The sequence below is a fragment of the Cyanistes caeruleus genome, chromosome 24, assembly GCF_971803275.1.
Source record: "Cyanistes caeruleus chromosome 24, bCyaCae1.hap1.1, whole genome shotgun sequence".
NCBI classification, from domain to species: domain Eukaryota; kingdom Metazoa; phylum Chordata; class Aves; order Passeriformes; family Paridae; genus Cyanistes; species Cyanistes caeruleus.
The window spans coordinates 4999903-5024704 of NC_141724.1; the positions used below are offsets into that span (position 1 = coordinate 4999903).

Sequence of the window (24802 nt, forward strand, 5' to 3'; positions counted from 1 at the left end):
GTCCAAATCCTGCAACTCCTGGGCCTGCACAGGATCACCCCAACAACCGCACCATGTGTCTGACAGCTGCCTTGGTGCTGTAGCCAATTCTCTGGGGAACCTGTTTCAGTACCTGACCATGTTCTGGGTTCTTCACCCAGAAGGTTCTTCACTCAGAAAAAGAAGGTTCTTTACCCAAAGGTTCCTTATCTGTTTCTTCCGGACAGTTACAGGCCCTTCAGGAGGGGTAGGCAGGACAGAAGAGGTGTAAGGTGTCCCTTCCATGTCAGAGGTTCCATGGTTCCATGGTTCTACGATTCCATGGTTCTATGGTTCTATGATTCCATGGTTCCATGGTTCTACGATTCCATGGTTCTATGGTTCTATGGTTCTATGGTTCCATGGTTCTATGGTTCCATGGTTCTATGATTCTATGGTTCCATGGTTCCATGGTTCTACGATTCCATGGTTCTACGATTCCATGGTTCTACGATTCCATGGTTCTATGATTCCATGGTTCCATGGTTCTACGATTCCATGGTTCTATGGTTCCATGGTTCTACGATTCCATGGTTCTATGGTTCTATGATTCCATGGTTCCATGGTTCTACGATTCCATGGTTCTATGGTTCTATGGTTCCATGGTTCTATGGTTCTATGGTTCCATGGTTCCATGATTCTATGGTTCCATGTTTCCATAGTTCCATGGTTCCATAGTTCTATGGTTCCATGGTTCCATGGTTCTATGGTTCCATGCTTCCATGATTCTATGGTTCCATAGTTCTATGGTTCCATGGTTCTATGGTTCCATGCTTCCATGATTCTATGGTTCCATAGTTCTATGGTTCCATGGTTCTATGGTTCCATGCTTCCATGATTCTATGGTTCCATGGTTCTATGGTTCCATGGCTCCATGGTTCCATGGTTCCATGGTTCCATAGTTCTATGACCAGTTGTTTCCAACCCATCTCTTCCAAACCCCTGGCACAGTGGTATTTGTGTCCTATCCCAGAAACAGAGTGGAAGCCACAAGTCCAGGGTTTAAGACAATGGGGGAATGCGTGTGAACCTCCACTCCTTGACTGTGGATGTGTACTGAGAGACTGACTGGTGCCAGAGCCTAGCACTATTGACTACAATAAATAAAGCCGTGGGCCCGGGAATTGTACTTCAACCTTTGTTAGATCACTGTAAACAGTAAATAAAGAAGTGTAGGATGGGGACACCTCCCTGGGCAGCGCCTGCCCAAGGCCTAAACACACTTTCAGTGAAGAGATTCTTCGTGATGTCCACCCTAAGCCTCCCCTGGCCCAGCTGAGGCCGTTCCCTCTCCTCCTGTCCCTGTTCCCTGGCAGCAGAGCCCGATCCCCCCGGCTGTCCCCTCCTGCCAGGGACTTGTGCAGAGCCACAAGGGCCCCCTGAGCCTCCTTTGCTCCAGGCTGAGCCCCTTCCCAGCTCCCTCAGCTGCTCTTCATCAGACTTAAGGCATATGACCTTTAGCTAGGGATTGTCTGCAAACCCCTTTGTAACAACCTTGTGCTGGTTTATTGTCACTTAAGACAATCCAGGAGAGGGATTTAATTTTTTTTATTAACAAAAAATCAGTAAAATAAAAAACTCCTTAATACCAATGTAGCATTAAGAAGCAGGCACTCTTTATTTGGCTGGATGCTCGGGGGGAATGCTCCTCCCAAAGCTGTGCCTGCTGAGTACAGGAAAGTTTCTGTTTATAGTCCATATTTTTATACATATTCATCGATTGCCCCAGACTAAACATACATATGACAATAATTTCCCCAAAATCATTAGCGTATTTCCCCTCCCCCTTACACATGTGCTCTTCTGTCCTGGAGGTCTCTCTGGTGGTCCCTGGTGGTCGTGGACCCCAGTGGTCCAGGTGACCTGGCTGAGTTGGCAGGACACTGAGGCTGGTGAACTTCCAGTTCTCCTCCTTACACAATTGGTATTGTGCAGTTTCCAGAGGCCAGTCACTCTGGAGAACAAGCTTTGTGTTAGCTCACCAGGTGTAGGCCATTTATCATCTGCTAACAATTTTGTTTATGGCATTATCTTCATTCTTCCCCTTAACCCAGAGCCTCAAATTTAAAAAGACAGAACTTTTAAGTGATAACATCTTTAGTATTTCATTAAAAACAAACAAACAAACAAAAAAATCCCCAGAGAACAAATATTCTTCCACATGATCAATATATGGAAAGAGCTCACTCTACTCAGTTGAGCTTCAAGTCTGAGATGCTGGGGAAGCTCCTGGCAGCAAAATCTCTAACGAGAGTAACTGTCTCTTCCCTTTAAAAATCAGACCAGTAAAGCAATCCTACATGGAAGCACCAGTGACTAGCAAGGAAGCCAACTTCAAACTATGGCACAGAATGAGCAGCTGAGCAGTGAACCCTGCTCCAACTACAAGTTATTCAGGTGTTACATTTCCCCAAAGAACCCCCACTGTTCCTTCAAACAATATAGGAAAGCTATTGTTGGAAATGTGAGACTCTTTTTTTTTTCATTCTTAAATGATTTCAAGTTGAAATCTTATCTGACAGTTGAATCTCAAGTCACAAAGTTGTGCAAAACTGTTTAACAAGTCCAATCTTCTATATTAAATGGGTCTTGGAAACAAATTCTGGACTATGCAAAGGTAAATAAAATAACAAATACATATTTCACAGTTATTTAATGATTCTGTAATATCTGTCATTCATTTCAGAGCCATTTACTCAATTGTAAAGCCAAGCACTGAAGTTTTACACTAAAAAAACTGTCTCCAGGCAACACATTCTAAAAGTGTCTTAGTAAAGGAGATCCCTTTCCAAGAAACAATAAAAACTTGCCTAGAATAAACCACAGTCGTCATTGAAACTGTGGGAAAAACAAAATCTCTCCAACAACATTTTTAGCGTTACAGAATCAATGAATTACTTCATTCTGGCCAGGATGTGCATCAGAAATAATTTCATCCACATAGCCCAGTCTGTGCAGAGAAAATCATTCCATGACACATGAATTTTACCAGATTTTTGACAAACTTTATACAGTCAAAACCCATAGAGATACATTGGTTCAATGTTCATTGGTTCCAAGTTATGCAGTTCTTAGTATTTGGTTTCTTATTGGTTCCAGATCTCTTCACCTCTGATGATAATTAGGTCCTCACTCTTGTCTGATGATAATTAGGTCCTCACTCTTGTCTATCTCTTATCTACCTTTTCCCAGGCCAGGTGTGTGCCAGGGGTGATGTTTGGAGCTGATGGTTGTTAATGGTCGTTGATGGTCATTATCTTTTGTGTATCTTGTGTGCTACCCCCAGCCTGCTGAGATGTTAAACTCATCAGTCCTTTGAAAAAAAACTTCAATTCCCTTCCACCTGGGCAAAGGGAAACAAAACCCTTGACTAAAGTTATACAAAAAATTTTAAACTTGGTAACATTTCCAGCAAGAGGAATCCCATAAGCACCTGACTGAGCTAGAGGGTTGTAGAGGCATGGACTCAGTTCTTCTCTGGAATTCAAAGCAAAGATGGAGTCTTTGCACAATTTCCTACAATTTAGGTACAATGTCAGTTGACATAATATGAAAAAAAGGCAATGAAATGATTTCTCCTGCCAATGTCCTCTTATGACTGCTAGGGAAGAAAAAAGCAGCTCTTCTATTCAACACCTCATCCACAACCCCCTCCCAAATATACTCTGTTTACCCTCAGTACTTCCTTCTTCAAAGCTGTATGGCAGCATTGTTAGCATGAAAGGATAAAGAACTTGCTTTGGAGCTAGAGGAGGAAATAAACCTCCTCTAGGAGGTTTATAGAGGACCCTTTCAAGGATTGAGAAACCTGAAAACATGTAGAGGGCATTTAATCCCTGCATCCTGAGTTTGTCAACCAGTGTTGTAGTTTAGCCCCAGTCAGTTGCCAAGCCCCACACAGCTGCTCCCTCACTTCCTTGCCAGCAGGATCAGGGAGAGAATCAGAAGGATTAAAGTTGGAAAATTCATGGGTTGAGATAAAACCAGTTTAATATGGAAAGCAAAAGCCACACATGCCAACAAAGCAAAACCAGGAATTCACTCCATTTCCCACGGACAGGCAGGTGTTCAGCCATCCCACAGAGAACAGGGTTCCATGGCACGTAACAATGACTTGAGAAGACAAACACCATCACTCCAAACATCCCTCCCCCTCCTTCCTTCTGCCCCCCACTTTACATTCTGAGGGTGATGTGGTATGGTCTGGAACATGACTTTGATCACTTTGTGTCATCTGTCCCAGCTGTGTCTCCTCTCAGCTTCCCGTGCACCCCCAGCCCACTCGCCAGCCTGGCACTATGAAAAGCAGAAAAGGCCTTGGCTGTGTGTGACCACTGCTCAGCAATAACAAAAACATCTCCATTATCGTCCCTACATTCAGCACAAATCCAAAATACAGCCCCGTGCCAGCCACTGGGAAGGAAATTAACTACAACCAGCACAGTCACCTTTCGTTATTTCTTCATCAGAAATGCCTGATTTCGTTATTTCTTCCTCAGAAATGCCTGATTTCGTTATTTCTTCATCAGAAATGCCTGATTTCGTTATTTCTTCATTGGAAAGAGACTCCTGCTACTCAGCTGTGTGTATCTTCTTAGCTTTATGTCTTTGATAACCATTGCCTCTTCTTATTTTTACATTTCAAGATTTTTTTTCTTATCCTTATTTTCTTGAGCTTTTTGCTGTATACAGTAGGAGAAAGAAAACTGATGTCAAAGGCAACCACCTTGAGGTAGTGACCACTCAGGTTAATGTCCAGTGATCTGCCATAGCTTGTGATATACAGTCCATGTAAACAAAACCAAAATAAATCAGGTTTCTTTCTATCACATGTAGTTTATTGTTCAGAAATATTTTACAACAGATAGTAGGAAGATGGATTAAGAACATAAAGTTGGCTACTCCTTCTTCACCTCCTTCATAGGAGGTTGTGTTCAAGGACATTTTTCATGGTCAATTCTTAACCCATTGCTGTTCCCAGTAAATTCTTTTCATCTCAGCCTGGGATCACAGAGGGTGAGGGGAGCTGCTGGTAGTCTTTTTAATGGGAGTACTAAATTGAGGAATATTATTCCTAAACCATGATGGGGGATGCAGCCAAGACAGCTGACCCCTGCTGACTACGGCATATCCCAGATCATATGTAGTGTCCTGCTCAAAGTATAAACCAGGAGGAAGAAAGGAGGAGGGGGATGTTTGGAGTGATGGTGTTTATCTTCCCAAACCACTGTTAAGGTGGTGGAGCCTGGTTTCCTGGAGGTGGCTGAACATCTTCCCTCTGATGGGAAGGATTGTGTTACCTCTTTGTTTTGCTTTTTCTTGCACGTATGGCTTTTACTTTCCCCATTAATCTGTATCTCAACCCACAAGTTTTCTAACTTTTACCTTTCCCATCCCACTAGGGTGGGAGAGATTGGGTGACTTATCAGACTGCTGGGGTTAAACCATGACACTCACATAAGGGAATTACAGCCTTTGATCCATGATATTTGGGATAATACCCAACTGAAGATTGCTGGATTATCTGTGGAAAACATATGCCTCAGCTTTGAAGGACCAGTGAAATAGGTACTGGCACCTTCCAGGAATTTGTTTTGGAGTTTGGCCCACTTCCTTATTGGCTTGTTACTGTAAAGACTGCCCAGACTTCCCAGATATGATTGCTTAACCAACTGATCCTCCTTCTGGGGGCAGGAATAAAAGGCTGGCATTGCTGCCAGTCCTGGCAGTCAGACAGCTCAAGCTGCTTTAGCACATCTTGCTGTGGACTGCGAGATGAGAAAGTCGATGCTCTTCCTTGGCTTTCTTGTTTGCCTTGGCCTGGCTGTGCCAGGTACCCAGGGAAGAATAATTCCCAAATGTGAGATGGTGAAGATCTTACGTCGGAATGGCTTTGAGGGCTTTGAGGGCACAACTGTTGCTGACTGTGAGTATAATGAGCTGCCATAGCACCTCTCTGCCTGTACCACCTTTTTCCCTCTCAACTTCTTTTTGATCTTCCAGCAGTACTATTCTGCCCCTCCATTTCTTTGACTGCATCTTTTCTCTTCCTCATACCTCTCCTTGCTCCCTTCTATAGTTCACACAACAAATATCCATCTGGAGCTTTGTCATTCAAGAATTTACCCATCCAGTTCTCCAGGTGATGATATCACCAGCTTACTTCTCCAGTACCTCATTCATCCTGGATACTTTCGTATCTTTCCTCTTATTTACCCTCAGCATACCTTGATGCTCTCCTCTGGGATCTCTCTTCCTCCTGCAGGGATGTGCCTGGTGAAATATGAGAGTGGTTATAACACGAAAGCGTACAATAACAATGGTCCAAGCAGGGACTACGGCATCTTTCAGATCAACAGCAAGTACTGGTGCAATGATGGCAGGACCCCTGGATCTGTGAATGCCTGCCACATCAGTTGCTCAAGTAAGTGGTAGGACAGAACCTTCCTTTGTTCATTCCATGAAAGCACCTGCTCTGTCCAGGACACCTGCCTAGCAGCTGCTCTAGGCACTTCTATCTGTCCTTTGATTCATCCACCTTCTGCCCTTCTTCCTGATGGACACCTTTCCTTCTGCCAGTCTGTCCCTGCTCTTCCTCTGCCCCACTTTCCTCCACACTGACCTTTTCTCCCATCTCCACAGAACTGCAAGATGATAACATTGAGGATGATATTCGCTGTGCCAAGAAGATTGCTCGGGAGGCTCATGGCCTCAGTCCCTGGTAAGGATATTTGCAGTGGAAGAGTGGGCAGAGGAGATCAAAGACAGTCCTGCTATTGACTGAGGGAGGAAGGGGGAATCAATGGATGGGAAGCTGTATTTGGTATTTAGCACAGTCCTTCTCCTAAAGCTGAAAGGCGAAGATAGGAATCCTGTCTCACAGCTCCTGCTCTAATTCCCTAAATTTCCCTCCTCTCCCAGAGCTCTCCTTTTTGTTCTTTTCCCCTTCCCTCAGCTTGCTCAGATAGAGCTCATAATAATTTTCATTTATCCATATCTTTCAGAGGGATCTTTGAGAGTCTTCACCCAAGACTCTCAAAGATTAACCAAGTTTGTTTTCATAACCAATTCAATCATAATCTAACTCCTCCAATTACATATTTTTTTATTTTTTTTTCCCAGGTATGGCTGGAAAAATCATTGCAAGGGCAGAAACCTGAGTTCCTATGTCAGAGGTTGTTAAATCGCTCCACGGGTGTTGATTGTTTCCTCAGGACCACCAGCCATGGAGAATGCCAGCGTTTGGAGAGGAGGCCAGGGAAATGGATGGGTGTGGGGAATTAAAAGCAGTATATTATTAAGACAGAGTGGGTACTGACTAGTGCTAACTCTGGAGGCTTTCATTGCAATGCAAACAGAGAGCTTACAGCTTGTAGCTTAATAAAAACAAGGCTTAGCAACAGACCACTGCAGGTGGAGTTTCAGCCTTGATTTACTTGCATAAACCTGATGCAAGATTTTGCTGTCCTGACTAACAGGGCTTAGCAACACTTAGGGTTTTGCTCTCTTTTTGTATCTTTGTCTGCTCCCTTTCATCCCTCCCTTCCTCCCCTCCTCCCACCCCTTCATTTTTTGCCCATTTTTATTGGAGTGTCTGTATGAGAAAATACAAAAATTAATGAACATTGTGTAAAATGTACAGGATTATGTTGCCTTATGATTAGGACAGTCACTGAGGGAGGTGGGGAGTACAGACCACTGGCAGAGAGAGAAAACCATGCTGAAATGTGACCTTACTCCTTAAATTTATCTGAGCCTCTGCTCCTGGCTGGTATGAGGGATAGGGCACTGAAATATATGGGCATCTGGCCTGAGGGAATACAGCATTTCTCATCATTCTTTCAGGAAGCAAATCAAACACAGCCTAGAATGCAGGCAGCATCTCTGTGAGGAAACTATGGGCTGGAAAGGCTGTTAGGAAAGGGAAATGTTTTGCTGTTTAGTTTACAAGTCCTTTTTCCAAATGAAAGCCGAATTCTGAAACAGTGCATGAATGGAGATAACATCAAAAAAACATGTTTGCTTGTTCATGTGCTTTCTGCTGCTTCTAGGGGAGCAATGACTTCTTTGGTGCTTATGCAATAAAGGGATGCTTAAACTTGTGTCTCCTGTGAATGTATAAGGCAATCATTAAAGGCATGTTTGTTTAGATATTGCATCTTAAAAGAAAAAAAAACAAACAAACCTCGAAGTAAGCCTTGCCCGAAGTCCCTCTCCCCCTCTTCCCCAGTGTTGGATGTTAGGATTTTTCCTTTTTCTTTCTCTCGAGGAATTTTTCTCCCATTTGTTGCCTAAGAGACAGGAACATGGCTTGTCCCGAGGTAGGTCTCAAACCAAGACACAGATATTTAAGAGAGACAAAAGATGGTGGGAAAAGCGGCCAGGGCAGGGGGAAGGGGTGCAGTTTGCTGCAGTCTCTTAGCTGGGGGGTTTTCTTGGGAAGGACAGAGGTACTGGGAGATTTTGGCTGGGGATCAGGGGTGAAGCTCAGCTCTCTCAGGATCAGACTGGAGTTGCTGCCCAGAGGATTTGCTGCCACTGGGGAGTTTTTGTCTAGCACTGCTTCTCCTTATCGTGGGTGAGACTTTGCCTGCAAGATCTTTCCAACACCCAGCCTCACTGGGAAAGGGACTCCAGCCCCACGTCCCTTCCCAGAGGGAGCATCTCCCACCTCCATGTGGCACTGCTTGCGGAACCTGTCTGGCGCTGCCCAGCCGCGCTGCTTTCCGCCTCGCTTCGGGATTTTTGCTGCACTTTAATCCCCGTGTCCACCTGGCCGCCGCACAGCTTCTCACACAGCCCCGCAGTTTCTGTTACATTTTGTTGCCAGCCGGTGTGTGCCCGCCTTCTGCCACAGCCCATCTCGCCCTCCGGAGGGGCACGGGCCCGGCCGCCCCACGGCTCTGTAGAGGAAGCCCCTGCCCCATCTCCGCCATGGCGGCCTGAGGGGACCGCGCCCGCGCCACAGCGCCCCCTGGCGGCGCGGGGGAATCACCGCAGCGCCCTGCACGGCCCGGAGCCGCCAGCGCCCCTGGCGGCAGTGCCGGAACTGCAGCGGAGGGGAACGCGGCTGAGGGGAACGGGGTACGGCTGAGGGGAACGGGGTACGGCTGTGGGGAACGGGGTACGGCTGTGGGGCTGGGGGCTGTGGGGAACGGGGTACGGCTGAGGGGAACGGGGTACAGCTGAGGGGAACGGGGTACGGCTGTGGGGAACGGGGTACGGCTGAGGGGAACGGCTGTGGGGAACGGGGTACGGCTGTGGGGAACGCGGCTGAGGGGAACGGGGTACGGCTGTGGGGAACGCGGCTGAGGGGAACGGGGTACGGCTGAGGGGAACGGGGTACGGCTGTGGGGAACGGCTGTGGGGAACGGGGTACGGCTGTGGGGAATGGGGTACGGCTGAGGGGAACGGGGTACGGCTGTGGGGAACAGGGTACGGCTGTGGGGAACGGGGTACGGCTGTGGGGCTGGGGGCTGTGGGGAACGGGGTACGGATGAGGGGGACGGGGTACAGCTGAGGGGAACGGGGTACGGCTGTGGGGTACCGGGTACGGCTGAGGGGCTGGGGGCTGTGGGGATGGGACTGTGGGGCTGAAGCTGTGGCTCTGGGTCTGTGGCTCTGGGTCACTGGGTCTGTGGTTCTGGGTTTCTGGGTCTGTGGCTCTGGGTCACTGGGTCTGTGGTTCTGGGTTTCTGGGTCTGTGGTTCTGGGTCACTGGGTCTGTGGTTCTGGGTCTGTGGTTCTGGGTCACCGGGTCTGTGTTTCTGGGTCTGTGGCTCTGGGTCTGTGGCTCTGGGTCACTGGGTCTGTGGTTCTGGGTCTGTGGCTCTGGGTCACTGGGTCTGTGGCTCTGGGTCTGTGGTTCTGGGTCACTGGGTCTGTGATTCTGGGTCTGTGGTTCTGGGTCACTGGGCCTGTGGCTCTGGGTCTGTGGCTCTGGGTCTGTGGCTCTGGGTCTGTGTTTCTGGGTCACTGGTCTGTGTTTCTGGGTCTGTGGCTCTGGGTCTGTGGCTCTGGGTCACTGGGTCTGTGGCACTGGGTCTGTGGCTCTGGGTCTGTAGCTCTGGGTCACTGGGTCTGTGGCTCTGGGTCTGTGGCTCTGGGTCTGTAGCTCTGGGTCACTGGGTCTGTGGTTCTGGGTCACTGGGTCTGTGTTTCTGGGTCTGTGGCTCTGGGTCTGTAGCTCTGGGTCACTGGGTCTGTGTTTCTGGGTCTGTGGCTCTGGGTCTGTGGTTCTGGGTCACTGGGTCTGTGGCTCTGGCTGTGACTGGGTCTCCAGTTCTGTTTGTTGCTGCTGCCGTTTAGCCAGTGACAACCCATCACAGGGTTGAACAAGAAGGGGGAATTACCTCAGCACCTGTGCTTCTACCTGGGAATTCTAGTCAATTATGCTAATTTGCTAAACTTACAAAACTGTGTTCACTCTGTGGGGGGAGAGCTTTTGTGGACACTTTTCCATAACTGCTCCTGCAGGCCTCCAATAAAGACCAACTTTTATGTTACCTCCTATACTAATATCATCATCTCAAAAGTGTGTGTTGTTTCTTTTATGGGTTCCTAAAGCATCACCTTGACTGTACCAGTTGGGTGGCAAAGTGTCCCCGGCTGTACCCAGAGCATGGCAAAGGTGGGAATGATTCTGACTGCAACAGGAGCCTTCCCTGACCAACCAAGGGGGAAAACAAAGGATAACAATTATCCCTGTTAGCCTTGGTAAATCATTTACCTGACTTCTAACTTGAGTAGAATGGTACCATTGTTCCCAACCCGGGTTATGGCCAGGATAGAAACTTGGAATTGATAGGAAAAATGTGATAGGAAAGAGAATTTAGGCATTACTTTATTCTGGCCAAGATGTGCAACAGAAATTATTTCATCCCACACGTGCCCGGGTTGTGCAGTGAAATTCATTCTGTCACACATGCCTTTTTACCAGGCTTTCCACATATTTATTCATACAAAACCCCAAAAAAATTTTCATTCATTGGTCTTAAATTACACAATTCTTAGTCTTCGATCTCCTATTGGTTATTGATCCCTTTTCCTTCAATGCTAATTTGGTTTTCATTCTTTGGTTCCCTTATCAATCCCCCACCCCTGACACTCCTCGAGGTGCAACCCCCACCTGCTGAGGATCACTAAGGGATGTGACAGATCTCACTGAACCTGGGGATTTTTGGCAGATTCCTCTGCACAGATCAGTACAGATGTACACATCTCTGAATGTGTGTGAATTGATTATGCTATGAATACTTTTATCATGAGCCTATTATTACGTCACTGTTAAAATGTAGCAAATGCTATTGAATGTTTAATTGTTAAATCAGTCCATGTCTGAGTGCTGCTAAATGCTTTTGCACCCTTATATTTTTGTATTTTCTGACCCTTTTGCATCCTTGGTCTCCATGTAAATCATCCCAAATGGATTCCAATCTGTTTTTCTTACTCATGCTTCAGCCACATAGTCAGTAACAGGCTGAACATCGTAATTGAACTCTCTTAAGTTGCACTTTCACAAATTTGTATTAAAATCTGCTTTTTGCCAGTTCCTTTGAGTGCCCAAACCATTCACTGGCAACACCAGTGGACACACAATTCTTTATACGCGTGTGTGGACATACCCATATGTGCGTTTGGCCACAGAGATGAGCCCTCACAGACACACCAGCAGCACCAAAACCTCATCCTGCTCCCCTCGGGCTAATCAATCCCTCAGTCCTTGAGTGGAAAACTACATAGACACATCAGGACACGCGTCTGGGTCCAGGTAGGCACACGGTGTGCAGCACCTCTGCCTGCCCGCCGGCTCTTCCAGCATCTCTCCGGCTGCGGGCACCCGCAAGCACCAGCACTCGCTGTCCCCGCCACCTCCCACCCAAAGGCGGCCCGAGATCCTGCTCCGCTCCCGGGAGAGTCGGGGGACGGAACCGCGCGGCACCGCTGCAGCTCCGGCACCGACGGCGGGCGGAGGTGAGTGCCGGCGGGGCGGGGGGTGTGTGTGTGTGTGTGTGTGTGTGTGTGTGTGTGTGTGTGTGTCTGTGTGTGTGTGTGTCTGTGTGTGTGTGTGTGTCTGTGTCTGTGTGTGTGTGTGTGTGTGTGTGTGTGTGTGTGTCTGTGTGTGTGTCTGTGTGTGTGTGTGTGTCTGTGTGTGTGTGTGTGTGTGTGTGTGTGTCTGTGTGTGTGTGTGTCTGTGTGTGTGTGTGTGTGTGTGTCTGTGTGTGTGTCTCTGTGTGTGTGTGTGTGTGTGTGTGTGTGTCTGTGTGTGTCTGTGTGTGTGTCTGTGTGTGTGTGTGTGTCTCTGTGTGTGTGTGTGTGTGTGTGTCTGTGTGTGTCTCTGTGTGTGTGTGTGTGTGTGTGTGTCTGTCTGTGTGTGTGTGTGTGTGTCTCTGTGTGTGTGTGTGTGTGTCTCTGTGTGTGTGTGTGTGTGTCTCTGTGTGTGTGTGTGTGTGTGTGTGTGTGTGTGTCTGTGTGTGTCTCTGTGTGTGTGTGTGTGTGTCTCTGTGTGTGTCTCTGTGTGTGTGTGTGTGTGTCTGTCTGTGTGTGTGTGTGTGTCTGTGTGTGTGTGTGTGTCTGTGTGTGTGTGTGTGTGTGTCTGTGTGTGTCTGTGTCTGTGTGTGTGTGTGTGTCTGTGTGTCTGTGTGTGTGTGTGTGTGTGTGTGTGTGTGTCTGTGTGTGTGTGTGTGTGTGTGTCTGTGTGTGTGTGTGTGTCTGTGTGTGTGTGTGTCTGTGTGTGTGTGTGTCTGTGTGTGTCTGTGTGTGTCTGTGTGTGTGTCTGTGTGTGTCTGTGTGTGTGTGTGTGTGTGTGTGTGTGTGTCTGTGTGTGTGTGTGTGTCTGTGTGTGTGTGTGTGTGTCTGTGTGTGTGTCTGTGTGTGTGTGTGTGTCTGTGTGTGTGTGTGTGTCTGTGTGTCTGTGTGTGTCTGTGTGTGTGTGTGTGTGTGTCTGTGTGTCTGTGTGTGTGTGTGTCTGTGTGTGTGTGTGTGCCGGCGGGGCGGGGGTGTGTGCCGGCGGCGGACGAGTGGCAGAACGGGCAGGAGAGCGGGGGACGGCAGGTTTTGGCTCGGGACAGCACGGCTCCGCGCGGCACAGCTCGTCTCAGCACAGCTTGGCTGGGCACAGCAGGGCACGGCTCGGCACAGCTCGGCTCGGCTCAGCTCTGCTCAGCTCGGCTCTGCTCAGCTCAGCTCAGCTCAGCTCGGCTCGGCACGGCTCAGCTCGGCACGGCTCGGCTCTGCTCGGCTCGGCACAGCATGGCTCAGCTCAGCTCTGCTCGGCTCAGCTCGGCACGGCTCGGCTCGGCTCGGCTCGGCTCGGCTTGGCTCAGCTTGGCACGGCTCGGCTCGGCTCGGCTCAGCTCAGCTCGGCTCGGCTCGGCTCAGCTCGGCACGGCTCGGCTCAGCTCAGCTCGGCTCGGCTCGGCTCAGCTCGGCACGGCTCGGCTCAGCTCAGCTCGGCTCGGCTCGGCTCAGCTCGGCTCTGCTCAGCTCAGCTCGGCACGGCCTGGCGAAGCCCCGACAGGAGATGCACCTGCGGGAATCAGGCCCCCATCACAGCCCATCTCCCTTTGGGACCCTTGCCAAGGCCGTGCCAGCGCGGTGATGGAGCGGGACAGGGCCGTGCAGGCTCAGCGAGGAAGAGGAGGGTGGCTGTGAGGAGGGTCTGTGAGGAAGAGGAGGGTTTGTGAGGAAGAGGAGGGTCTGTGAGGAAGAGGAGGGTGGCTGTGAGGAGGGTTTGTGAGGAAGAGGAGGGTTTGTGAGGAAGAGGAGGGTGGCTGTGAGGAAGAGGAGGGTGGCTGTGAGGAGGGTTTGTGAGGAAGAGGAGGGTGGCTGTGAGGAGGGTTTGTGAGGAAGGAGTTCTCGCTGCCGGGCAGGTGGGAAGCGATGCGTGCTGGAGCCGTGCCCGCTCGGGTTTGGTCAGGTTTGGTGCCCTGTGCGAAGCTCTCGGCCGGGCGAGGGGCGGCTCACGGGTGTGCGAGCACAGAGAGGCTGCGGGGATCCCCTGCACAGCCCCGGCCGCCCTCCTCCTCGAGTTCCAGGGCGTCCCAGGCACTTGTTCGTCCTGGAGATCCCCGCTAGATGGGCCCCGCGGGCCCTGGACAGGCTATTCTGCACCGGCAGCAGCGGGAATATGGCTCCTGGCTTGCACTTAGGGTTTAGGGGCAAAATGACGGCTGAGTGAGAAGAGGGATCTGCCTCCCACGGAAACAGAGCTGGACCCCGCAGCAGAAATGATTTGACTCTGATTTGCACAGCAGAGTGGTGTAGAAGGGGACAGATTGCTAATTTAACCCTAGTGGAATGTGCCCTTGACCACAGCAGAGGGTTGGAAGGAGATAATCTATAAGGTCCCTTCCAACCCAAGCCATTCCATGATTCTATGAATCCCTTTACAGCCGAGGGCATCCTCCTCCAAAGTACATCAGAACTGGCTGGAGCAGCTGCAGGAATTGCTCTCCCTGCCGTGGGCTCCCTGATCACTCCTTTCTGGCCCCCAGCACACCTGGCAAGCATTTCCCTCCCCAGCAGAATGACCCCACAAAGCCAAGGAGAGGATTCTGTGAGCAGGGCAGCACAGTGCCGTGGGTGGAGCAGCACCCTGGGATGCCCCGGGTGGAGTGGGGCACAGCTGGGGCACAGCTGTAACATCTGTAGAAAACAGGGATACCATTTCCTGTGGGACATTACTGCAAGGAGTTAGATCACTGCAGTTAGTTTGCTGACAGCCTGGAAAACCTCAGGAGAACATGAATAACACTTCTGATGCCTCAGTCCCTGCTGTGGAAGGTGCTGATAACCCATCTCTCTCCTTACCTCAGCTCAGGGGTTACCATTCATCCAGTCAGGCTTTCCCAAGTCCAGCAGGGCTTGGAAGGACACAATCCAGCCTGGGCTTGTTTGGTTCCTGCATCCCCAGACATCCTCCAAACCCTGTGTGCAGCACTTACTTCTGTAAGGTAAGTAAGGCTGAGCAAGTGGTTGTTTAAGTGACCACTTGGTTGTTTAAGTACCAGCCAAGGGTTTCCTCTGTGCCTCCAGGAAAGCAAGCCCGAGCACTTTTTGGACTCACTATGATTCCCTGGAGCTCTGAGACTGTCTCCAGCCAGTTCAATGGACCCAACCTCAAAGACCCTCCAGCCCCAGTATCACATGGTCCAGGGCACAGGTGAACAGTGTGCACCAGCTGCAGGTGAAATCCTGCAGAGAAGGGGCTGAAGGGATGAAGGGGGAAATGTCCTTGGGAACCAGCCAGAGCTGGCTTCTCCATCTCACCCTGCATGATGTGATTCAGCAAATGCACGTTGCCCCGAGCAGCCCGGCTCTTCCCAGTGCAGGTGGGGAAGTTGGGGACAGAGCTGACCTGGGACACAGGAGCTTCTCTGTCAGAGACTGCCCAGCTCAGGCAGCCTGTCCCACCCCCAGCCCAGCCGGTGGCACGCCAAGCACTCGCCCAACTCCCCATGTGCCGGGTAAAGAGGGAACAGCTGCAGGGGCCCTTCTGCTGCCTCAGGAGCTGGGACAGCACCCAGAGCCAGGCTGGGATCTAAATTTAAACTCATGCTTTGTGTGTTTGTACATGCGAGTGCAGGCTCCAGCCCCCACTCCCCCACCACCTCCCCTGCTGCACGGAGGAGACAGAGACCCAGAGGAGCTCCAGCTGGCTGGGACCTGGGGAAGGGGGGCTCCACTGCAGGGCAGGAGGGGAACAGACAGCTAGGGGAGCAACACCATGGAGCCCACTTCTCCCCAGGGTGACGTGAAGAAGAGGCAACAGAAGGAGAAGTCCAAGAAGCCGGTACCACCAATAGCTCCTCGTCCACCCAGGGCCCTGTTCTGCTTAACCCTGGAAAACCCTCTGCGGAAGGCGTGCATCAGCATCGTGGAGTGGAAGTATCCTGTGGCTGCAGGGGCTGGGGAGCAGTGTGTGTGTGCCTGTGAGCATGGCAGGGGTGCTGGGACCACGAGAGCTGTCAGCCTGTTTCAGGCTTGTGCTGTCTCATCAGGCCTGTGAAAGCACTGAGGCACTCAGGGAGCCCTGGCAGGATGCACTGGTGAAGGCAATGGCTGTGCTAACTGGGGCATGAATAGGCTGGTGGGGAAAGCTGGGGCTGAGGAGTGGGCTGGGCCATGGGGCCTTTGTGGGGTGGGACAGGGACAGGCAGGGACAGCCTGGGGGCAAGGGACTTGTGGGAGTCAATTTGTTGTGTGTGTTGGGTGCTGGGGAGAAATGGGGACGGAGTGTTGAGAGGGGAGGGGGTTTAGTGTGTCGGGAGAGGGCACAGTGCCCATCCTGGGGTGGGGACGGGGTCAGGCTGGGGACGATGTGATACTCTGGAGAGAAGTTTGGGGGTAGGTAGTGAGACCATGGTGAATTGCTTGGGATGGCTCTTTGTGTGTATCACCGTTTGCCTGATCCCACAGCTGTGCTCTGCCCTGGTGGGGGGCCTCCCCCAAATCCTTGCTGACACCATTGTAATCTCAGCTCCCTTTCCCACCCCTCCCTGGTACTCTGTCACAGGTGAAGGCTTTTTTGTGGGTGATACTGTTCAGAGGGAAAGCCTTTCCTTGTGCCTTTGGCTTAGTGTTGTAGTTTGGGTGTTGTTTTTTGACCTTTTCACTGGGGCATTGTAGCTCAGAAATACCAAAATGTTGTGTTTCTGCCATGCATACAGGAACTATCGCTTTCTTCACCTGTATTTTATGTAAAGGAAGAGAGTGGGAGATGAAATATTTCACTTTGATTACAGCAAAACGTCTGGGCTGAAGCAAAAAACAATGGACTGGGGAACAGAATCGAGTTCTTCCACCACAACTTTTCTTATTTCATTTGCTGAACCTTATCTGTGTGTTCCTGGCCTCGGCAGGATGATCCCACCAGGATTTACTCTAGGAGGTGGCTTGGTCACCTTAGGCTGGCTGTGTTGCCATAGGGATACCAAAACCATGCCCAGAGATGCTGCTTTGTCCAAAGCCCAGTTGGCAGGCATGAGGGCATGCCCACAGCTCTGGTAGTGCTGCAGTTTGAGACCTCATTCCTTTACTGCAAACTCTGTCCCCCATGGAGTGGGATCAGAGCCAAAATTGGGGAGTTGTCATTTTTTTGTGTCTCTGGCAAGAGAAATGATGGTTCTGTGGGCACATAGAAGGGAACTGTGCCTGTGTCTTAAATGGACACTGAGTAAGGAAGAGCCTTTGTGTATGCCTGAGTGGCAGGGGGAGAGCTGGAAATAGGACTTACATCTTGCAGCATGCTCCAACACGTTCTTCCAGCTGGGCCAGCACATGCCAGAGCAAGGGCATAGCACAGGGAGGGTCTTCCCCACATCAGTGCTCTGGAAGGGGACAAGTGGGTGTCCCAGTAGAAAGGTGGCATGTGCAGGTGGCTCTGACCTGTGCAGGACAAATGATCCAGGGAATCGAGTTTCTCCAGCGCCTGGCTGTATTTATACCCAGATGCACCTGGCTGCCCTCACTCAGGGATCAGGGCATGCCAGGCGTGATAGGGTCGGCTCGTTCCAGTTCCTGTGGGTTATTATGGTCTGCAGGGACATGCAGGCTGCCAAAGGGAGATTAGCTGTGACCCTCCTCTGTAGAGGTACCTGGGCTGGAGGTGCTGTGTGGCAGTACATATTCCTGTTCCTTGGGCTCATCGCTGCTGTGGAGCTGCTGCTGTCAGAGCTGAGCCACAGCAGAGAGTCAGGGGCTTTTTCAAGCAGTTGAATAGTGGGGACCATCACTCCATCACTCCACTCAGCCCAGGGTGGGTGAAAGGCTGACTTGAGGTAGAGGGTGTTTTTGTGCTGAAATTTGCTTGCATCTCAAAAAATATGTTCATTAGAACAAAGAAATCTGAATGTTGTGCAGCTTTCTGGGTGTTGTGTGCAAGCCATTAGTCCAACAGCCTGATAGTTGTTGGGACATGTCTTGCTTTGTGACACCACTCTGGTATTTCAGGTCATTTTGTAGCCAGGAGAGCTTCAAGGCAGATGAGTGAGGATTCTGGGGACCCTGGAGGACCACAGAGCTGCAGACACAGAGGCCTAATTCCTGCTGCAAGGCAGGATTGGATGCTGTGTGGTAGGAGCATGCTGGACAGAAAGGAGTTAGATTGCAAGACAAGGAGATGAGGAGGATGCTGAGGCTCAGTGGCAGGAGGCAGAGACACTGTACCCAGTTATCTCCATGTCTGTTTCTTGGTTCAATCTTTCCCACTGCACTGCTACCTCATAACTGTGCCAGACTCGCAGAATCACAGGCAGCAAGTGGATTCCAGCTCCAGTTACAGGAGCTCCAGTCGAGGTCACCCTTCAAGGAGGGCTTGTCTTACCCTGTCCAAGCAGCCAGGGAAGCCTCCAACACCCAGGCTCTGCCTCATTACCCAGACACAAAGGGGAGCAGCTTTTCCAGCCAACTTCAGTTTTTAAAGTGTCATCAGGTTGATGGATAGAAAGGCCCAGAAAAGGAAAAAATGCCTGTGATGAGCCCAGGACACGCCTGACAGCACTCAGCCAGCACTCAGGCTGGGGTGCATTGCCTGCTCCCCAGGTGCCCCTTGCTCTGTGATACTGGACTGGCCACCAGAGCCCAGGGCAGCCTCAAGGGAGAACGCTGGGGAAACAGAGAGTGGGGATCCCTGGAGGGAGAGCCTGGCTGCAAATAAGACCCTGGAGATAGAGTTTGAGCTCCTTGGAGGGTTCAGGAAGGTGAGAGCTGAAGCTTGTCCAAGAGGTTTCAAGGCCCACGCAAAGCAGTGACAGCAGCAGGAGCCTGGGAGTGACCAAGTGCCTGTCCCAGGGTCTTCATGGGGAAATAGTAAAGTCACCCCTTTCATTCTGAGATGTCATAGGGCCCAAACAGCACAGTTTCTACCTTGAGGTGGGTGGGACAGTCCTCAGGCTGAGCGCTGTGTTCACTCCCAGCCCCTGGCACTCCTGGGGACGGTCACAGGAGTGACCCTGCTGTACTGGGCACAGCTGGGGATGTTCTGCCAGAGGAGCCCCTGGATGAGCTGCCTTGCCCCTGGCTACCTTCAGCTGGGCCATGCAGCCCCCATGAGCCTGGAGCAGCAGGAGTCTCTGTCATGGATGCAAAGTGCAGAGGGAGCTGGGGCCTGCCTGCTCTGGAGGGGATGCTCAGGTTCAGTGGCTGCATTCTGCAAAGGGCTCCTGAGCCTTCAGGGTGATTCACTGAAGGATGAGGAGGGGGAAACTGCCCCCTGTTCCATCCCTTTGTCCTGTGCTGGCCCTGCAGCACCTGAGGATGTGCCGAGGCTGAGGTCTGGCTGCACTCTGTGCTCTGCCCCTGTGGGGGCTGGTTCTCCACACCCACCCAGGCAGGACAGGGCAGGGGTGGGGTTATTCCTGCTTTTTCTTTCCTGTCTGCACTCCTTAACACTTCCCCTTAGACCCTTCGAGATCATCATCCTCCTCACCATCTTTGCCAACTGCGTTGCTCTGGCCATCTACCTGCCCATGCCCGAGGATGACACCAACATCGCCAACTCCAGCCTGGTAAGGAGCAGTTGGAACTGTTGCTGCATCTCAGTCTTTCCAAGGTTGAGTTCTTCTGGGATACTCCCTCACAGGGAGTTTTGTTTATCTTAGTTCTGTGTCAGGAAGGATACTCCAAAGGTTCCTTAGGTTCTTGTTTCTCGTGTTTATTAATATATATCAAAAGATTTGGTAGGTCTTCCTTCCCCAGACTTTCTGCTCAAGTTCAACTCTCTATCACCTGGCTCAAATTGGCTCATATGGCACAAAACGGCCTCAAAATATGCAGCTCTTTTATCTTTATACTCATTTTCACCCAATTAACAATAGACATGTAAATTATTTTTCTTAGTGTTCCAATGACCCAACACCTGTGTGCTGCACTGCAGCATTCTTTATCCAGTCACTTTCTATTACCTAAAAACTTCTAGAAGAAGAAGATGAAAAAGAAAGAAGGACAAGAGACAACACCCTAAATCTTTCATCTTTTCTTCTGTTCTCTAAGCTAGTTTAAACTTTAACTTTTTCACCCAGTGACTTAAGAAAACTCTAATTTCCACACACTTTTAGCTTTTCTATTTAACAGTTGTTTTCATGGTGTTCTATGAAATTCAGAGTTTTCTTGGATGTCAGAGCCAGGTATCAGAGATAAGGGCAGCTCTCTGTGCCTCAGACTCCAACAGGAACCCTTCCTGCAGCCCCGAGGGCTCTGTGGAGCTGCTGCCTTGGTGTGATGAGGCTGTGAGGTACCAAGAGCTGCCCTGGGGGTCAGGCACTGTTGGTCCAGCCAAAGCTGCTGCAGTCAGAGGGAGGCAGGGGTGGGAAGAAGTGATTGCAAAATGGGTTTTCAGAGGGGCTGAAATCACCTCTGGGTTGAAATCAAAGGTGGCAGGTCGTGTGTGGAGTACATATGAAGGTAAAATTTATGCTGATAAAAGAAAAAAATTCATCTGATTCTTTTTATCTCACTTTCAAAAAGAAACATCCTCTTCCAGAAAGACTCAAATAGTTTGTTTCAGCATTTTGGACTAAATTTTTCTGACCTTTCCTATCAAAATTGTATTTTAATTTTGTTACTTTTTATTTAAGGTTGGAAAAAACCTGTTTCTATTAGGCAGAAAGGCTATGCCTTTCCAATCATTATTCTGTATTCTTCCACAGTTGCTCCAGTTTTCCTGCAATATGATGTTTTGATGTGACCCAGATCAACAGTTTGCACTATTTTTAGTTTGCCATTCCTTTCTGCTCTTCAGATCCCCACTGTGATTCCATCCACATTGATTTCCATTGAGAGACTGAGTATGATGACTGAATCAAAGCATCTAAATCCCCCTTTTAATGAAATGTTCTGCTGGTTTTGGTACTCCTCAGGGTAAATGCCCATGGAGGGTTTGTTCCTGGGGTGTTCCTTCAGCCTCCTGGCTGCTCTGACCCCTCGGACTGGTTTTGGTTTCCTCCCTGGCCAGGGGGCCATCGCAGGCTGTGGTGGGTGCAGTTATCTCAGGGGAGAGGTGAAAGAGGCAAAGCAAAGCTGGGGCAGGTTGACCTTGGGAAGCAGGAGATGGGGACAGTGGGGACGGGGGCTTCCCTCGGGGAGGGGGCTTGGGGTGAGACCTGTGAGGGCAGAGCTGGGGGAAGCCCAGGTGTGTGTGGGGACGAGGGGATGAAGTGGCACTGGCCTCACAGGGCTCCCAGAGGGGCTGATGCTGCCCCAGGACCTTTTCCATGGGCAAGGACCAAGTGATGTAAATTCATTGCATAAATGAGATTCCATCTCTTTTTATTTCTTGTATATTACATTTCTTATGCTATACCCTACTGGGGGATGTTTCAGCCTGATGTCACACCAATAGGTGTCAAGAGCCAGGTAGCCCCAGGCTGCTGCTCTTTCATTCCTGCTTGCTGTCCCCTTGGCACCATGTTCTGGTGGCTTTGTAGGAGCAAATCCAGCTGAGAATTTAGCCAGACACCCATAACCTGGGGCATCAGGCTATGCTTAGCACATGCAGGTAGTGAAGAAAGGCTTGTTGAGGCATTGTCCTGCAGCAGAGAGGTGATGGGACGTGTTTAATCTCTCCCTGTCCCTTTTCTGTCTCTTCATTGCCCAGTCCTCTCTGGAGAAGGTTGAATTTATAAAAATACATTGGAATTATTGAGAAGGCAAAATGTATGAGGGGAAACTGAGTCAGGGCAGTGAGGACATTGTCCCACACTGTTTATGGGGGCAGGATTGAGGTTCCCTCTCATCAGAGCTCACTGCTGAGGGGTGTGCAGGGCCTGCCCAGCCCCAGCTTCCTTCAGAGCCCTCAGAGCAGGGACAGCCACTCTGCTTTACAGCTGGTCACTTTACAGGTGATGCCTTGATGGGCTACCCAAACACAGAGAGCAGATACAACTAAGAGAATAAAAAGGGATTCTATTTATTGAGGGGTCTTCAGGTGCATTGGGGCAGACAAAGCCCCCCAGGGGCCCAAAAATGGACAACGGGTCACGGGTTTCACACTTTTATAAGTTTGGTCCATTTGCAAATTGAGGGTTAATCTTCCAATTCCAGCTTCAGGTGATGAAGGAATTTACCCCCAGTTGGCTCTCCCCAAACTCACTTTTGTTTCCATCTCTTGGGGCCTGAGGCAGTGAGGTGTCCTTGATTCTCAGGCCTTGAGAGGAATTGTTGTGTCTGACCAAAAAGCAGCAGCTCTCATTGTGTGTGTAGTTTAGATTTATACACTAAAGAATTTCAGTGTTACAAATACATGAAAAATATAAAAACTAAAATCCTAAGGCATCACAAGGAGAGTCTCAGGAAGAGAGGATTCCTGGCAGACCTCTGCTGCCACTGCCTTCCTGCAAGACTGGAAAACCTGCAGAGCAGCCACACTCTGTTTCCAGCACCAGCCAGGGAAGAGTTTCAGTCAGAGCTTACATTAGGCTCAGAATTATTCTCATGAAAGCTTGGTTAATCAGAACTCATTTTTAGGGGTGTGAAAAAATGAAATTCCATAAGAAGGAAAATAATGAAATTAAATAACCATAACCATAAATTTTCTAAGAATCCATTTTGCTTTATCCTGGAAGAAGCACAGTTGTTTAATTTCAACACATTTCATTATTATTCTTTCTATATTAGATTTATTTTGATCCAGAAGGGTTTTTTTAAAATCCTGTTTGTATCTGATTTTGTCTTTTTCTAACAGAATCAAAATATTTTCTTCAACCCTGATTAAATGAATTTGACTTTTCAACCCGTTCAATAATTCACAGCATTTATTTTCACTTTTACTGGAGTTTCCAGAGTTTCAAATCCCACTGTTTTTCACTGGAAACCTTACTCCAGGAGCAAGCAGCTTCAGAGTATGCTTAGCAAGGCAGGTTATTCACGGGGATTCACCCAAGAAAATACAGATGCTGATCTGGCTGCCTGGCCTATCTTTATGAGCAGTGAAGAAATAAAGTCAAATTTAGAGTACAGTTCATCTCCCAGGGCAGTTGAGCCATTTCTGCAGCCCTGGTGGGTGGTGTTTGACATGCTGCACACACTGAAATGCCTGGTTTTCATAGAACCATAGAATTGTAGTATGGGTTGGCTCAGGAGGCTCTTTCTACCCCCTGCCATGGGCACCTTCCACTATCCCAGACTGCTCCAAGCCCCATCCATCCTGGCCCTGGACACTGCCAGGGATCCAGGGGCAGCCACAGCTGCTCTGGGCACCTGTGCCAGGGCATCACCACCCTCACAGGGAACAATTTTTCCCTAATATTTAAATGTACTGTGTGTCAATTTAAAGCCAACTCTCTTTTCAGTTTAAAGTTTTTTCCACATCAGTGGAACTTGAGGGTGACTGCTTGGAGGGAGGCCACCCTTTCAGACCACCAAAAAGCAGCTGTCCTGAGTCCTGTGGGCTTTGTAGGTGTGTCAGGTAGGATATGGGGCCTAGGGAGTGGGGGACAGAGCTGGAGCTCAAACTGTCAAGAAGACAATTTAAACAGCACAGGTATTGGCCTTTGTGCAGGCACGCTGCTGCTGTCATGGAGAATGGCTTTAGGTGTTTTAGGTAGCACAATGTTTAATGTCAAGGGATATGTTTCTGAAAATCCCAGCACTCTGGGTTGCATCTCAGCCCTGGGGTTAGGGGATTCCTGTGTTTGCAAAGCCTGAGCAAAGCCTCAGGTACAATTGAGTGACAGGAATATGGGTGTCTGATGCAGGAGTCCCAGCTTTTCATCTGCTCTGGGGAGCTGTAATTATTTGTGAGTGCTGTGTAATGTCTGTCAGCGCAGGGCTGTGCCATGGGCATCTCAGGAACACCACAACAAGTTGTTTTTGGGTAGATGACTTGTGTCCCACAGTCCCTGAGCAGAGTTTGCTGTCCACTGCTGGTTTTCAAGAGCTCTTGGGCCCTGTGCCTGGAGGTTGGAATGGGTTACTTGCTGCAGGAGAGTTGTGATGTGGCTTTCCTAGAGCTTGGGGTCACCCTGGATCTCCTGGAGTCTTCACCTGTGGAAAGTGGAAAGTTCACCTGGCTGTGACAGTGGGCAACACTCCTGCATGTCTGCATGCCCAGACTCGGTAAACCTGCAGAAACTGCTGCTGCTACTCTGGTACTGGCACCTGGAGGTGTGCACATGCAGCTGTGTGAGCTCCCCCTGCTTCCCTCCTTCCCCTCACTCTGGCCTGGGGCCACTGGTGAGGGCTGGCACCTGCCCAGCTTGTGGCTTGGCCACTCTGTGGTCACCCTGGGGTTTTGGGTAGGCAGATGAGCCAGGCCCCTCTCATCTCCCCCTCCAGGTGGGCCAGCAGAGCTCACCCCTCACTCACCCTGAGTGCCACTAACAGCACTGCAGCCTCCTTACCCTGCTCCATCACACAGGGTGTCCTCATGCCCTGTGGCTCCCAGATCCACAGCAAGGCTTCCTTGGAAGGGACCCCTCTGCTCCCAGACCTGCAGGAGGCCGGGCTGGCTGTGGCTTCTTGAAATTTCTGTTCTTCCAGCTGGGCTCTCCATACCCCAGGTCTGACAGAAATCACCGAGCCCTTGTTCCTACTGTGGCCAAGTCCTTCTGCTTTTGGTGACTGAGCTGGTAGCACCCATCAAAGCCTTTTCAAACCAAGCAGACCTAAGACACCAAGTCCAGGAAGAACCCTCGGGAATGCCACCAAGGTGTCTCACAGACCTTGGAACAGGAGTGGGAGAGCTGGTGTGGCATGAGTAGCTCTGGATAGGCAGTGAGGGAGATGCAGTGGAGAACAACTTGTAGGACCTGGCCTCTCTGTGCTCTCCTGGCTGCTGTAGGGGGGT

At 50.1% G+C, this 24802-nt stretch overlaps 2 protein-coding genes and 2 long non-coding RNA genes across 4 annotated transcripts in view; 2 read left to right on the forward strand and 2 right to left on the reverse strand.

The window, feature by feature from the left end:
- Nucleotides 1-1553: 1553 nt before the first annotated feature.
- LOC111939650 (uncharacterized) lies at nucleotides 1554-6330 on the reverse strand. The gene is made up of 2 exons (XR_002869314.2): nucleotides 6246-6330; nucleotides 1554-1972 (listed from the first exon to the last, which is right to left on the reverse strand). It is a non-coding gene; the product is annotated as an uncharacterized LOC111939650 (long non-coding RNA).
- LYZ (lysozyme) lies at nucleotides 5662-8116 on the forward strand. The gene is made up of 4 exons (XM_023941966.2): nucleotides 5662-5944; nucleotides 6284-6442; nucleotides 6661-6739; nucleotides 7141-8116. The coding sequence occupies exons 1-4, from the start codon at nucleotides 5794-5796 to the stop codon at nucleotides 7199-7201; spliced, it is 450 nt and encodes a 149-aa protein (XP_023797734.2). The 5' UTR covers nucleotides 5662-5793; the 3' UTR covers nucleotides 7202-8116.
- A 147-nt stretch (nucleotides 8117-8263) lies between these two features.
- LOC111939651 (uncharacterized) lies at nucleotides 8264-8991 on the reverse strand. Its single transcript, XR_002869315.2, has 2 exons — nucleotides 8690-8991; nucleotides 8264-8309 (listed from the first exon to the last, which is right to left on the reverse strand). It is a non-coding gene; the product is annotated as an uncharacterized LOC111939651 (long non-coding RNA).
- A 6625-nt stretch (nucleotides 8992-15616) lies between these two features.
- Nucleotides 15617-24802, forward strand: part of CACNA1S (calcium voltage-gated channel subunit alpha1 S) — a 44735-nt gene continuing 35549 nt past the window's right edge. The window contains exons 1-2 of the mRNA XM_086861601.1: nucleotides 15617-15906; nucleotides 19421-19526. Of these exons, the coding sequence (XP_086717727.1) occupies nucleotides 15746-15906; nucleotides 19421-19526 (267 nt within the window). The 5' untranslated portion in view covers nucleotides 15617-15745. The remainder of the gene's footprint in view (nucleotides 15907-19420; nucleotides 19527-24802) is intronic.